The 16752-nt window shown below is 41.5% G+C and overlaps 1 protein-coding gene across 2 annotated transcripts in view; it reads right to left on the bottom strand.

Annotated features, from left to right (window-relative positions):
• Positions 1 to 16752, bottom strand: part of LOC140191299 (cAMP-dependent protein kinase catalytic subunit alpha-like) — a 221446-nt gene that overhangs the window by 182797 nt on the left and 21897 nt on the right. The window contains exon 1 of one of the 2 annotated variants that reach the window (XM_072248575.1): positions 3839 to 4327. The exons of the other annotated variant lie outside the window; for it this stretch is intronic. Within the exon in view, the coding sequence (XP_072104676.1) occupies positions 3839 to 4043 (205 nt within the window). The 5' untranslated portion in view covers positions 4044 to 4327. Of the gene's footprint in view, positions 1 to 3838; positions 4328 to 16752 lie in introns of those variants that run through there. 2 annotated transcript variants of the gene reach the window in all.

Below are 16752 nucleotides of genomic sequence, written 5' to 3'. Positions count from 1 at the left end.
TTTTGCAGATGACAGTAGTTATCCATGCAGGTGCACTCTCTGCAGCTGCCTCCAATAGCCAAAGCATAATAATAACAGCATATCTCCAGCTACAAGGGAATGGATGCTGCAGTAGGGGAGCGGTATGCTAGGGGATATAGGAAACACACTTCATGGAAGGAGGCCAGAGACATACTACAAACTTATAGTGAAGCACCCCTGGCAGCAAATTGCTGGAAGATGGGTTCAAGGACTATACATGGCTAGGGTACGGTCATTAAACGGCGGGAGGAGAGAGAGCAGCGCGCCGCGTGTGCGCAGCCCTCCGGTGAAAAATGATATCGTATCCGTTAAATAGGGGCCGTGGACAATTGTGATTTAATGGACACAGACATGAAAGCACAGGGGAACATCTGGAGAAATTTCTGAAACGTCAGTTCGCTGCTGTTGTTACTGCACGATTGGGAATCTTTCGGAGGGAAGGCCTCAAAATCCCTGGCTTTGCCTGCTGTTGGCGACCGAGATTGAGGTCGAATCGTTCGGACAGAGATGGCGCTCAGTACTCGGTGTCGGAGAGCTGATTGGAGTCGGACTGTGGTCGGGCATGGCAGGGAGAGTTTTTCTTCCTTTTCCCATCTGTGTGAGATGTGGGACATTTGAGAGACGTTGAACTTTTTACTGTACTCATGGACTTCTTCATCAAGTTATGGTATTGTTGCACTGTTATAAGTATATGTTATAATTATGTGGTTTTGTTAAGTTTTTTCAGTCTTGGTCTGTCCTGTGTTTTGTGATATCACACCAGAGGAAATATTGTATCATTTCTTAATGCATGCATTACTAAATGACAATAAAAGAGGACTGTGTGTCTTCATAATCTAATCTAATCATTAATAACTGTACTGTCCCCTCCGTCTGCATTTACTTGCCCTTCAACTCAATTAAGTTTCTTCATATGTTTGAGATTTGGGTGACCTCTTCAATCCAGCAGTGAACAATAAGAAAACATGGAAAAGGTCACCACTGGAATAGCCAAATACTAGGAAGCATGGAGTAAACATATTCTTGACTTTCATGGGCATAGCAATTCAGGGATTTGTGAAAGCCTAATTGATATTGCAGCCGGCACTGATCTCAAAGAATGTAGTTTGAATTTTAACCCTTTAAATAATAGTTTTGGGAGGAAAAAACAGTTATAAATACTTGTTTTTGGGTTTAAAATCATGCTGGAGACAAATTGTATGTGCTCACATTGCTGGTGATGCTGTCTGGGACAGTCACGTTGAAAATATCCTCTGAAAATGGTAGGAAATGAATTTCCCCATGAATGAAAGCTACCTGAATTGAGCACAATTCCATTTTCAGCCAATTTTCAACTAAGCATTTTTCATTTGATTTGCACAAAGGAATTGAAGTCAAAAACGGCAAGCGACACGTATGAGGGGAAAAAATTACAAATGATGATCCCAGGTATACAAGGTGGCATTTCATATTCTGAAGACAACAGAAATATTTGTAAATGTATTGATCAGTGAAGAATTAGTAGACTTCACACACATCTGCCCACACTGGTGAAATGGGCAGGTGTGACATTAACAACCCAACACAAAGAAAACAGTGAAGCAGCTTGAGAGGAAACAGAGCCATGCAGCATGAAACATGCCCACTGGCACACTGAGTTAGCGCCAATGAATATCCATTTACCTAATTAACTCATTAACCCCACATCCTCCCTACATTCTCTTCAGCTCTACCCAGATTCTACCACTCACCTGAACTAAGGGCATTTTTACTCCAACCATTTAACCTATCCAATCCACACTCCTGAGATGTGGGAGAAAACCAATGCACCCAGAGGAGACACACCCCATCACAGAGGGAATGCACAAATTCCATACAGAAAATACAAGAGGGCAGGATTGAATCTAAGTCACTGGAGCTGGTAAACAGCAGCTCTGTTAGTCGTGCCACAAGCCACTCATGAGAACATGCAATATAAAAAGTGTCACAATTTTACAAAAGCTAGTTGTAAGAGCAGAAGTATGGGGTTTGGAAGAGGAGGAACAAATAAAAATATTTGAAACTGTTGGACAAATTATAAAAAGTGTTAGATATTTAAGGGGGGGGGGGTTTGAAAGATTTAAGGAGGAAAAGTTCCACTAAAGGGTAGGAGGCTGCAAATTCAAGATAACCTAAAATATGTACACAGATGTTACCACAAACAAGAGAAAATCTGCAGATGCTGGAAATCAAAGTAATACACGCAAAATGCTGGAGGAACTCAACAGGCCAGACAAGCATCTATAGAAAAAGAGTAAACAGTCAATGTTTCAGATCGAAACCCTTCACTTTATCAGGACTGGAAAGCTTGGGTTATAAGGAGAGGCTGCATAAACTAGGACCTTAACCCCTGGAGCACAGGAAGGTAAGGGGTGGCCTTATAGGGGTATATAAAATCATAAGGGGCAAAGACAAGGTGAACAGCCAAAATTTTTTCTGCGAGTTAGGGAGACCTAACTTAGCCTAGAGGAGGGAGAGAGGGAGAGAGGGAGAGAGGGAGAGAGGGAGAGAGGGAGAGAGGGAGAGAGGGAGAGAGGGAGAGAGGGAGAGAGGGAGAGAGGGAGAGAGGGAGAGAGGGAGAGAGGGAGAGAGGGAATGAGAGAGAATGAGAATGAATTAAAACGGACCCACAAGGCAACTTATTCTTTTTTGGTGGGTATATGGAACAAGTGGCTGGAGGAAATAGTTTGGGGGGGGGGTTAGAATTACAATGTTTAAAAAGGCATTTGGATGATTACATAGATATAAAAAGTCCAGAGTGATATGGGCCAAATGCGGACTGGTTTGGACGGGAACCTTGGTCAGCACGTGCAAGTCAGGCCAAAGGGCCTGTTTCCATGCTCTACAACTCTATAACCAACGAGGATATACTTTGTTTAAATGATTTACGATACACTTTGTGAAACGACGTTGACAGCAGATTCATTGGTAATCTCTTAAAAGTGATTTGGAAATACGATTGAAAAGGAAATCATTGCATGTATGATTAAAGAGCTATCACAGATGAAATGGGCCAAATGGCCTCATGATTTCCAATGGAGACAATGTCAACATCAAACATTCCCAAGGTCAAAGGCATATTCAAGGAGAGTAAAGCACCCACTCTTCTATCCTAACCTCAGAAAAACAAACCTATTTGCCTAACGGCAGTTTTGGAGCCAAAATGCAAGACAAACTAGCCTGATACTGGCCACAATCAATTTTTTAGGATCCCAGTTTACAGGAATCACAGAGACTGTATACCAACATTTACATTGAATTAAAACCCAAGTTCCATGGCGCAATAAAACCACAAAGCAATACCCCATTCTAATGCACTTTAAAAAGAAACCTAGAGGACAAGTTATAAGCATCTTGTCTTATTCACAGAGAACAGCTGAGCAAACTGGCAAACCTACTGCTGCACTAAATTCAACACGGCCTTTTCACTGGCAGCACTGAAATATCAAAAGCAGCTTAGTCCTGACAGATATTCAAATGAGAAGATGCTCTGTGTTGAGCCGGTTGGGTTCTCCGCACAAAGAGCTGCAGCACCTGCACTTGGACCTGAAATCCAAGGATACCTGAGCTTCTCCATGAAAGCACTGCACAGTAAATTAAGCAAACAGCTTTTCATCATGCCTACAATTCAGGTATTTCATTACAGCTCAAATCCCCCCAGCTATAAGCAAATATTCAAATACACTGCAATTAAGTGATACCACGTTGAGCATTTAATTAACAGTAGCTTGGGAATTCAGTCAAGCATTAAATTGGTCAAAAAGAGGAGATAGTTTTTAGTATATAAATAGACACTCACTGTGCAAGTTCCAGGCTAAACAATGTTCCGATTCCTGTCTGGTGTCACTTTCTGAACCTGTCGTTTCAAAGTCCTGTGAAGACCCCCGTGTATTCCTGTTAAAAAGCCTTATGGCCAAGTTCTCAAGTTTTTGAAAAGCAGAGGACATCTTTGACCCTTTGCGATCAGCAGCTCGTTGACAGGTCACCTCTGAACATTGATTCATGATTTTAAAACATAGATCCGCAGGTTTCTTCTTTCTTTGTCTTGTGTCATCAACAGTCACAACAGAGAAAAACGGAGCTGATTTTAACAGCAAGACTCAAACAACATGCTGGCTTCACTCAGCAAATGGAACTAATGCACAGGCTAGCCAAGCAGTCTGCAGTAAACTGCACACCTTCCTGGTGGTACACATTAAAGAGCAGCAGTCCACAGCAGCACTGATACTGATATACACTGCTTCCAGCTGGTTGCTTAAAAGACCGTAAGAACACAAAAAAAAACTTCCTTCTGGCTTCAGGCCAATGATGTGGTAAGTTTGGGCATACTGCTCACAGTAAACCTTTGGAAATTCAGGCAGAACACGTTCAGAGCAGTGCTTCTACCGTCTGCTTCGCACAATTACTAAAGCAACTGTGAGGCGGCAGACAGCAAAGCTTGTAATACGAGTCGGAAGGCACACTTTGCAAAGATTAGCAAACATGTCAATCTACATTTGGTACACACCTTTCAAACATACTTAGTCATACTTTGATGCATCTACTAACACTAACAAGCCCTCCCCTTTTCAAACACTAACCTCCTTAAGTATATATTAGTCAGCCAGAGACTGGGTGGTAGTGCAGTAAAGAAAATTAGCAAGGGGATTGAAAAAAACATTTGGAGTTTCTATCACTGTAAACAACCAGAACAAAAGCGACCAACTTTCTCAGTAACAGCAGCTGTTCAATTTCATTATGAAACAAGATCACTTTGATTTAATATTTCACTGATATATGTAATGAAACAGCCACAAGAACCATTTATCACCCCTAATGGGCAGACTAAAATTCAGAAGGCAATGATAATGAGGATGACTAATTTTTAATTTTGTACACAGGCATCTATTTTGGGCAAGCAGTGTAATGTAATGTTACACTAGATACTGTAACAGAAGTTTCATGGATTACTTGCTCTGTTTCATAATTCCTCTGAACCACAGGTTGAGGGCAGCAACTGTGAATAGATCAGACCATGGAGAGGACACAGAGGGAGGGGGTGGGCAATGAGGATTAGGAACAAGTCTTATCACAAAGTACAGCAAAAGCAAAACCAGGAGAGCAGAAACGGGTACAGAACACAGAGAGAATAAAAGTGATTTGCCACAGTTTAATTGTGCATGTCTCAATAGTCTGGAACCCAACACTGACATTATATTTATTTATTCATTCACTTTTTCCTCAGACCTCGGCAGAGCAAGCTCTTATTGTCCAAGCTGAACTATCCTTGAGAGCTTGGGTGTTAATGGCTTTCCTCCAAAGCTGGAGTTGCTTTGGTGAGCTTGGGGAGTTACTGGGCAAAGGAATGCGAGGATTTAGACCCAGCAATAATAAAGGGCCAGCTTTACATTTCCAAATTAGGATGATGTGTAACTTGAAAGGAAACTTCAGGTATTGATATTCCAATGTATCTGCTTCTCTCATCCTTGGTGGTGGAGGTCACAGATTTAGTAAGTGCTACAGGAATAGCTTAACTGATAATGTATACAATACTTCATGCTACTCAGTCAGGTGATTATTGTTACTATAAATGCTGAAACTGATAACTATTACAGGAATTCTCATTTACATCTGTCTACTATCATGCCTTATTATAGAGTGGTGGGGAAAAAAGGTCTCTTTAAAAAATCTGCACAGCAAATAAGGGCCAAAGGATTCTACATTCTCATTAATATTTCTCATAACATGACAGAAGGAAATAACTTATTGGATGAGTGAAGACAACCAGATATTTTAAATGGAATCTGTTTCCCCATATCTTTCTTTCTTACTTATGATGACAGAACATAGTAATTTCTTCTACATGATCCATGCTGGCTTCTAGCAAACTGATTCCTTAAGTCTCAGTTCCTCTCTTATTTCCTTGTCATTCTACAAATTATTCTCACATGCCCGTCAACTCCTCTTTGGTTCATTTTCCACTTACCTACACCAAGGGGAATTTATCCACTTGATTAACAAGGTAGTCAACTTACAAGTGCATCCTGGGAAGGAGGAGGATCTCTGCAGCCATGAGGCAGTAGCACTAACTGCTGTCCTGTTGCATCAACCTTATTTTCAGTACAATTTTTAAAATAAAAGTTTATTTGAAAAAAGGTGATGCCCTGGATTCCATTCAGTTGGGACACATTGGGACAGTACATTTCGGTCCAATTAAGCGGCTGTCACAATTAACCAAATTTTCTTGGAAATAACTAAGCAGTATAAAAAGACCAGCTGTTTAATGCAGCAACAATTTATGTATTTTAAATTAAATACAGAACAATTACAACACCAATACCTCTACAGTACTAACTGTATTAGTTCCTAATAGTTATCAATGGAGGAATTCATCTGCCATGTTCTTTTGATTGACTGTAAATGAACAAAATCAGCACAGAATCTGAGTGCAGATAATGGGCTGTCTTCATACAATGGTTTAGACCAGGAGCTCCCAACCTGGGACCCTTAGACACCTTGCTTAATGGTCCATGGCAAAAAAGGTTGGAAACCCCCGCTTTAGATGAATGCACCCTCCAAATAGTTATTTATACTTTAACATTCAAGATGTTCGTTGATGCCTTCAAATCTTTGTAATTCCTAACTTGCTGAAGTAGTGAGATAATTTCATTTTCACTCTCAGCCATTTCTAGCACCTCCAAGCCTGAAGGCTTGAAACTACAATGAACAAAACAGTTCCGACGTCTTACTGCTTATTTCGTGTCAACTATCAGTGATAAAAATGCTGCCTGACTTGTTGAGTTCCTCCACCATTTTGTGAGAGATACTTTGGATTTCCAGCATTTGCAGAATTTCTCGTGTTCGCGTCAAAAATCACTGCTTTTTGAACACAAACACATGCAACTGACACAATTTAAAAAGTAATTGCTCCAAGCATGGTGTAGCATCTAACAGCCACACAACTGCATGCGACTGACGCTATTTAGAAACTGATCAGCAACTGTCTCCTGCTTTTAAAAAAAACCCATACAGCAAATTAGATTAGATTCAACTTTATTGTCATTGTGCCGAGTACAGATACAAAGCCAATGAAATGCATTTAGGATCTGACCAGAATTGCAAAGAATAGTGCTATTTACAAAATAACTGCGAATAGAAAAAGTGCTACAGCACACAAATATAAAAGTACTGAGACAGTACAATATGGATGCAATACTGCTTAGCGCTGTGATGAGAGGTTCAGCAGTGTCACAGCCTCAGGGAAGAAGCTCTTCCTATGCCTGCTGGTGTGGGAGCGGGGGCTCCTGTAGTGCCTACCGGATGGGAGGAGAGTAAAAAGTCCATGGTTAGGGGGAGGTGCATCCCTGATAATGCTTTTCTTCCTGCCCAGGCAGCATTTATGGTAGATGTTCTCAATGGTGGGCTACTGGGTGCCGATAATCCACTGGGCAGTTTTCACCATACGCTGGAGTGCTTTGCGGTCCGATACGGGACAATTGCCATACCACACTGAGATGCAGTTGGTGAGTATGCTCTCAATGGTACAGTGGTAAAAGTCCGTCAGTATCCTGGGACAGAGGTGAGCTTTCTTCATGCTCCGCAGGAAATAAAGGCGCTGTTGCGCCTTTTTGATGTGTACCTATTACTCACAAGGAATAGGATGTGGACAGAAATTATATAAAACTGCATTCAAGAGGCTTTTGAGTAGCATATGAATAGGCCTCAAGACCCCACAGAGATAAAAACCACTGAGGATTGCCGGGATCTCACTCCCCACTATTTGCGACATTTACTGACAACGTTGTAGATGAAGCATTGTTGAGTATTCCTACCACATGTCCCACAACTTCTCTGGCCCATTACTATCAGGAAGGAGATACAGGAGTATCAGGGCTACGACTGCCAGACTGAGTAACAGCTTCTTTCCTCAGGCTGTGAGACTAGTGAATACCCTGCCACCACTGAGGTCTCGTCACTAGGACAGCAAGCTGTTTACCTGTGCTATGCATTACATGCATTTTGAATTATATTTCATTAACTTATTTACAGTAATATTTTGCTATACGTGCTGTGTGTGATATATTTTATGGGTACACTGTGGTCCAGAGGAACGTTGTTTTGTTTAGCTGTATATATGTATAGTCACATTACAAATTTGAACTTGAACATGCACCGAATGGAGAGATATGATCATGTGCAGATAGAACATATTAATTTAATTTGGCATCAAGGTCTGCACAGACATTATGGGCTGAAGGACCTGTTCCTCTGGCATACTATTTTATGTTTCAAGACCCAGTCCTAGTTTTCTTGCCTGGGTTAGTATAAGTGTATTCATCCCATCCTTCTATACAAAAGTTTTTATTTTAGAAAGATGTTTAACAAGAGGGGGGAAAATCACCTCTTAATGTGGAACTTTTCAAGACTGCCAGTTTAGAACATGAGCTGTAGATTCACACTGAATATTGTTTCAACTTCATTTCATATGAACACATGGCATTAAATGAAAAAAATCTAAGGAACTGAAGCCATTCACAAAGCAGCTTTGGAACTGAAATAATCAAAATTTGTTCCTGACTGACTACTCACAACAACCTCCTCCCCACCCCCACCACTCAACCAAAACTTCAAAAGGTTCAAAGCTTCATTTATTATCAAAGTATGTATGCAGTACACAGCTCAGACTCATCTTCTCCAGAAAGCAATAAAACAAAGAAAACTGTGGAAGTTGTTCAAAGAAAAAGCAACCCCCCCACATACAAAAAAACAAATCACTCAAATACAGACATCCCACCTCTCCTGGAAGTTCCGGAAGTCTTCTCCCCGCATATTGATAGCGGCTCCCTGACGCCCCCAAATTATATACAATATCCCGGAAATCTATTTTTTTGAGAGCAAGAGCATCCTGATTGGTCTCCCTTTGTGCTAAGTAGACCCATCAGTTTTCTCTGTGGGTGGGCTTTACAGTCGACCTCTCTCTCTCTTTCATTGTCCATCAGTTCAGTTTAGTGTCCTGCAGCACCATGGCAGTGTGTTCCAAAAAAAGAAAATATAAAACATACTTCACCCCAGCCTACACTAAAGTGTAATCCTGCCTAATTGGGGTCAAAAATAATGACAGTGTTGCTCGCTGCACTGTTTGCAACAGTGACTTTTCTATTGCCCATGGTGGGTTAAATGACTGTAAAAGACCTGTTGAGGTGAGTTTAACAGGTATCATTCATTCATTAGCATAGCTAATGTTATTTAAACTAGCTGGCTAGCTGCTGAGGTGTCACTCTATTGATGTCCTATGTGATGAGGCCAAACTCCCTGTAGACTTGTTTAAAGTTGTAATAGAATAAAAAAAAGACTCCATAATATAATAAGTACATATTTTAATGTCACATTTTCTGCATAAGACAATATAATAAGGATACACCTTATGCTTTTATTTCTTTCAGGGACCACAACATATTAGGGAGGCTAATTCATTGACACAGACTGCTATGAGGTTGAGACTTCTGGTTGCGACCTCCCTGAAACGAGGTTAAGACTTCCCTGAAGTGAGTTTTTGCAGGGTGGGACGTCTGCAAATGGCATCATCAAACCCCCTCCCACATCAAAAAAAATCAAGTAAATAGCAAGAACAAATCGTCCCTCCCCCAACACCAAAAAACAAATAGTGCAAATGGCAAGAACATCAAAACCCAAACATGCCCCTCCCGCACAAATTAACAAATTGTGCCAAACTGCAACAAGAATGGGCGAAGACAGTGAACATAAAAAACAAAACTGAAAGAGATCAATTTGAGCTACAGTGCAGAGTCTATAAATCCATAAATTGCAGAACTTCAATAACATTCTCCGACAGCATCAAGGGAGAGAGAGATAGAGATAAAAGAGAGCGAGAGACCACTCGAATGCAGAGGCCTTCTCTCTGGAGCAGCAAGCGACAGACAGGCTGTCACACACAGACACCTTCCCTTGGGAGCAATGAGCAAGAGATCCATCATAGCAGCCAGCATGAGGCACGTAGTCAGTGCTGAACACTTGCTTGGTTTCTTCATTCGTTTCAATGTTTGAATCTTCCTCTACACTTTAATCAGCGAGAAATGGAGTCCATTATGGGCTCAGGCCCTGTCCCTGTCTCTAAGTTTCTTCACCTTGAGGTCATTCACTTCCTGGAATTTTCTTGGAGACAGCAATATGCTAGATCACTTAATCAATCTCCAAACTGTAAATCGCAGGCTCTAACAGTTCCAGAAACACAGTTAAGATAAAAAGACATTGAAGAAGTGAAATAAACAGTTGTGTGGACTATCTAGAAGATGTCGCTTGAGAAAGCGCTTGTTCGCTGGTACTATCTTGAACTTCCACATTATATCAGTTATTTTAAATGATCAAGAATTTGATTGTTGAAAATTGTGCCTCTCTTAACAACACTACCATACTAGTGAGCACCTGCTTGTTAACAATCCAGCGAGGCTCCTAAATGTTAGGAGTTAATAATGCGTTTAAGCCTCTGAAGAGAAAACACATCAAAGGACTATTAATTCAAAAACTAAACTAACTGATGTACCTGCATCTGAAGTGGCGGATTCATCTTGTGTGGAGCAGGCGAGCAGGTTGGGCCTGTACTTGCTTGGATTTCAAAATATGATGAATTGTCTAACTGAAACATTTTAAGATTCTGAGAGTTCTGAGCTAGTTGTGGAACAAAGGTTCTCAGTTATGCTCTACAAAAACAATGGGCAGTCAAGTGCCACCCCCATAAACCTGAACACAATCACTTCCTAAATTCCAACTCACACCAAGTTCCATTTATATGTTACTTACAATGCAGGTCCATACTGACTTTCACCGCCTCTTATGCCAGCACCATCCCCAACTTTTAAAATTCTTATGTCATATTCTAATCTTTTTACAGCATTCTCCCTACCCTATTATCACCTTTCTCCAAAACCCCTCAAACCTGTTTGGTAGGTTGATTCGCCACTATAAATTGCTTCCGGTGTGAATGGAAGATTCAAGTGTAGATCTGGGGGGAGTTGATGGGAATATGGGGAGAATAAAACAATGGGATTAATGTAGGATTACTGTAAATGATTGGTTGATGCTGGCAGGAGGGCCTGTTTCTGTGCTGTGTGACTCCATGGCCTCTGATACTTTTCCAGTTCTGGCCTTTTTCATGCTGCCTGTTTCTATGTCCCTGTCACTAGAGCACATTCTTCAGCTCCCAGGCATACAAAAAAATGAGATTCCTTCCATTTATCGCCAATCGATCGTCCTTTAAGATGGTCCTTAAAATCCCTTCTTTGATAGAACATAAAACAGCTCAGGAATAGGCCTTTAGGCCTGCAATATCTGCACTGAACACAATGTTGATTTAAACTAAATCTCTTCTCCCTGTACATGATCCAGTTCCCTCCATTCAAGTACTTACCTGAAAGACTCTAAACGCCACAATCGTATCTGCCTTCAACACCACCCAACAGCTCATTCCAGGTATCTATCACGCTGTGTAAAAGTGTGCCCCACACAATTCCTTTAAACTTTCGCACTCTCACCTTAACCACATGGCAACTAGTATTTGACACTTCCAGTCCAGGAAGCAAATTCTGACTGTCTAGCTTACCTATGCCTCCCATCATTTAAAAAAATTTTAATCAGGTGTTCCCTTAGCTGCTGATGCTCCAGAATAAACAACCTAAGCTTGCCCAAACACTCTAGATCAGACAGCGGTCTGGTAAATCTCTTCTGCAGCCTTTTCAAAAATTTCACGTCCTTCTGGTAATAGGGGTGACCAGAACTGCACACAATATATGTGAACTTTGCTTGATAATGATCCATTGGGACAGTTGACTAAATTGAAAGATGCTGCGCAAGCAAAACAACAGTTCTGTCAGCTGGCGGTAGAAGATAGGCAACACACTAGTAGTAGTGAAAGGGAAGCAGGAATGTTGACCTACACTGAACTGCAAAGGTAAGCAAGAAATCCTGCACATGTCCACTATGTACTTCATAGACAAGTTTCTTCTGAATCCTGCTGCTCTGAACATGTTAATTTATTCCCCAAATTATTCCATCTCATGCAACATAAGGGAGACAAGATCAATGATGAATTCAAACAGCATTTAAGAAAGAGTGAAAAGCAGAATGCTCCATATGCTGCAAGTCTGAAATAGAAGCAGGAAGTATTTGAAATATTCAACAGAATAGACAGCATCCATTAAGAGGACAAACTACTTAACATTTTAAGACATGGATCCTTAAGTCTGCCAGCACCATTTTTCCCCCACAATTAAAAAGGGAGTTCCATATCTCTTTTTACAAAATGCTCCTGAAACAGAAATTTTGCAAATATTCCACAGTCCATTTGACTTAAGTCAGGTTCCCTTGTGTAACACCGTAGTGGATGTTACTAAAAAGCTGTACTTCAGTTTTTTGCAGCTGTGACTAATCCATGTCTTTAAAGACACAGGTACACAACAGCAGCTGCACTCTTCCAGCTGCTGGAAAATGTTGCAGATAGCTACACAATTAATGCTTGAGGGTATGCTCCCAGGTTTACTGAATCCTGAAAGGCTCCTGGATCACATTAACCATTGGAAGGACATCCTCCGTTCCAGGACCTTCCAAGCAGGAGATAAGCCACACAGTTCTTAAGGATTAATAATGCCTCTACTGGGGACAATTGCTGAAAAAGGTGTGATGTAACAGGTGGTGAAGGTAAAACTTTATAACAAGCTTTCTTCAATGCACTTGTAGCTTGCTTAGGGTTATCCCGCAGAGGAATGATTCAGTATTGCTTTCTTACTTCTCCAGTCCAAATTCTCACTAGTATGTACTTGCTGTACTTTATAACATTCTCTTAGACTATGCTGGAAATCTGGCATGAACCTTTGTTCTCCCTGTTGCTAAGCATTATTGTACCTGGAACCTGGCATGAATCCTCCTCATCAGCTTGGGCTCTGGCAGCAATAAATCATCCACAGCTTAGTATAGTGAGGTTGTTTGTGAGGGCTACTGTTCAACAGGGCTGACACAGGCAATGTGGGCACACAGTGCACAGATCAGAGTTCAGGGCTGCACGTAGGCCAGTACAGTGAGTAAAGGCCACCACTGGACACTGGCAGATCTGATCTGTGTCTTGACAACCTATCCAGATTGCTGACCTGTTTGGCTGCAGAAGCTATACATTAGCAACTATCACAGAAACCACAGGAATCTCTGTGCTGGGGTTGTGGGGGAAGCTGTGCAGTTAAATAAAAAAGTGGGGGACAGCAGCTATCATCACATCTAATAATAGATGAAGACCATAGGGGCCCAGGCAGTCTAACAATGCATGGAAAAAGTACAACCGATCCTCACCAATGGCCCTCACCCAGCCAGCAGGTCTGGTTGCAGCCCTGAGTCCCCTATTTCAATGCTGAATGGCTAGACAGCTCAAACTAACTTGGCCAACACTATACTTCAGACAGGCTCTTCACACTGAGCCTTTAGCAATGCTTGGCTGGATTCACACCAGGTTCCTGGCACCCAGGCTTCCAGCATAGGAGTGAGTAGGTTTCTGCCAGGTTCCTTCCACAGCAGTGCTATCAGTAAGGCACCTCTACATTAGTTACACTATAACAACCCATTCTAGCAACAATTCCATCATCATTCTTATATCCTGCATTTTCATTACAATACTTATACCCAGTGTCTTTTCTTTACATAATTCCTTGTCCAAACTTTCTCACTTCTCAAGCTCCGTCTTCATTCATCACTCTTGCTGTCCCGCTGCCTTATTCCCACTTAATCTACTTCTACCTTCTACTCTTGTTCAAACCTTAGTGTCTCACGCGTGAACCACGAGGGCAAAATGTTCTGAAGACACAGCCTCAAAATAAAGGGATGTGCCTTTAAGAGTAAGATGAAGAGGAATTTCTTCAGCCGGGGATGAATAAATCTATGGAATATGTTGCCATAGAGAGTGGTAGAGGCCAAGCCATTGGGTGGATTTATAGCAGTAACTGATGTTCTTGATTGATAAAGGGTTATGGGGAGAAGACAGGATAATGGGATTGGAAAATAAAAGCAGCCATAATTGACTAGAAGAGCAGATTCAACCGACTGGAAGAGCAGATTCTGCTCCTATATCTTATGATTCCAGCACTGTATCAGCTCACTCATTCACACACCAACTCAGCTAAACATGTTGTTCCTCATTTCAACACTCCCCCCTCCAATATTCACTTTAATGATCATTCCAAAAACTCATCCATTGCAGCCAAAACATCACATCTATGCCAACACCTTTTTGCAACTTATCTTTCATAGCTGAAAATTCCTAAGAACATGCAGGTCACCTTCCAGACTCAAGGGGAACATCACTACAATACTTTTGGAGGAGAAAATGTCAGGAACTGATAGCACTGGGGTATGTGGAATAAAAGGTACTATAGGAGCTGGGGCTTGTCTGAGATTCACTTAGAAAAACTAAACTTCATCTTATAGCAATCTCAATTATCAGTACAGGTACCCATGCCGATAAGCATGGACTGCACTATAACTTAGAAGGTTCATTTTCAATTACTCTCAACTAATGGATCTTTCACACATCAGTAATTAAGCTGGTTCTAACAGTCTGTAGCACAAATGTCATTGAGGTGCACTTGGACCATAAGACCATAAAATATAGGAGCAGAATTAGGACATTTGGCCCATTGAGCCTGCTCCACCATTTTATCATGGGTGATCCACTTTTCCTCTCAGCCCTGATATCTTGCCTCCCCCCTCCCCCAGACAAGCATTCTCAAGAGGTAAGAGGTTTCTGTATTGCAGAAGTATGCATATCAGTGCATCCTTCACAACCCAATACACACCAAGTGGACACCAGTGCATGCCGGCGGCTTACCCTCAACATACCTTACATCAGAATCAGGTTTAATATCACCGGTATATATCGTGAAATTTGTTGGTATGTGGCAGCAGCACAACAATTAAACAAACTGAATTACATTAAATATATATAAAAAGTTAAATAAGTATAAAGAGGGAAAAGTATGAGGTAGCATTTATGGGTTCAATGTCTATTCAGAGAAATGATGGTAGAGGGGAAAAAGTTGTTCTTGATGTTGAGTCTGTGTCTTCAGGATCCTATGTGTCTTTGCTGATGATAGCAATGAGAAGAGAGTATGCCCTAAGGTGATGGGGGATTTTAATGATGGATGCTGCCTTTTTGATGCATTATCTTGAAGAAGCTGGAAAGCTAGTGCCCATGACAAAGCTGACCGAGTTTACAACTTTCTGCAACTTCTTTCGATACTGTGTAGTGGCCCCTCCATACCAGACGGTGATGCAGTCAGTTCTTGATGGTACATCTGTAGAAATTTGCAAGTGTGTCTTTGGTGACATACTGTCTTTCCTCAAACTCCTAAGGAAATATAGCCGCTGTCGTATATAGTGCAACAGAACCATGTTTACCAGATCTGATTTTCATACAAGGGAGTCATTGCCAAAAATGCTTTTAGCACATCACATAGGAATCAGATAGCACAAAGGTTTTACATTGTGAACTGTTAGCAGTACAGGATCACAGATAAGTGTTCAAAGCTCATCACGTTAATCTTGGATAGCTGAGGCTACAATGAAAACACTTCACTTTCCCAAATGTGTTCTATTGGGGCAGCTATTCCTAGCACACAAGTTTCAACACAAGCTCCTTTCTCTGAATTAGCAAACTGCACCTTTATAAAATGTTTAGAAGCCAGTATTTCTGAAAAGAATTGACAACTGTACCTCACAAGCACTTTCACTGAAGTTCTCAGGGATGAAAAGCAGTAAGATATATTGCTGGCTCGTTTTGACATTGAGGAACCCCTAAAAATAGTCCCACAGAAAAGAGATGGAAAAGAAAGCCACTGGAGTTGCATGCCAACCTGGAGTTGCTAACATCAGCTGCTTCAATCAAAAAGGCCATTGCTTTTGATAATCTGTCCCTGCTAAGCACCAGCTCAGTAACTGGAACCTCAGGGAGCAGAATAAAGATGTCAGGAAGGAGGGGAAAGAGAGTTGCTGCCCAAGGCCCACACAAGATCAATCCAGTCAGCAGTAGCCACATGAGCTCCATGATCTGGCAGTACCGTATATAAACTGGCAGATCTTGAGTTGGCCCTCAATAATGCTTGGAGCAGGATCTTGGCCTTAGACTAGCTCTGTGAGACAGGGTTTGTAAGAAGACATGTATACATTCTGTCACGTTTAGCCTTATTTCCACACCAGGCAACAGCAAAGTTCTGATAACACTCGGCCATCAGGAGTATTGGTAGCATAGTGGTTAGCACAATGCTTTACAGTTCAGCAACCTGGGTTCATTTCCTGCAGCTGCCTGCAAGGGGTTTGTAGGTCCTCCCTGTTGCTGCGTGGGCTTCCTCCCACAGTTGGTAGGAATTGGTCATTGTAAATTGTCCCAAGACTGGGCTAGAATTAAATCAGTGTTTACTGTTGGCATGGCTCAAAGGGCCTATTCCATGCTGTATGTCAATAATAAATTCTCAAGACATCAGCACTTCCATCAAACTCTAGGTAGTCATCTTCCAAGGTCTATAATAAGTATTGCAATCATCACTCAGAAGGATGTTAAAGATCTCTGAAACTCCTGGCTCCCAGACATGTTCCTTGCCCCACCTCTTCCATCCAGGAACACCAGGCATAGGTGCATTAGCAAGCATAATGCATCACGTACTTCACAGTCAAGAACGAGCCATA

The sequence above is a fragment of the Mobula birostris genome, chromosome 32 (genome assembly GCF_030028105.1).
Source record: "Mobula birostris isolate sMobBir1 chromosome 32, sMobBir1.hap1, whole genome shotgun sequence".
Taxonomy (NCBI): Eukaryota; Metazoa; Chordata; class Chondrichthyes; order Myliobatiformes; family Myliobatidae; genus Mobula; species Mobula birostris.
The sequence above is the reverse complement of the archived record's forward strand: the minus strand, read 5'-3'. Positions and strand labels throughout refer to the sequence as shown.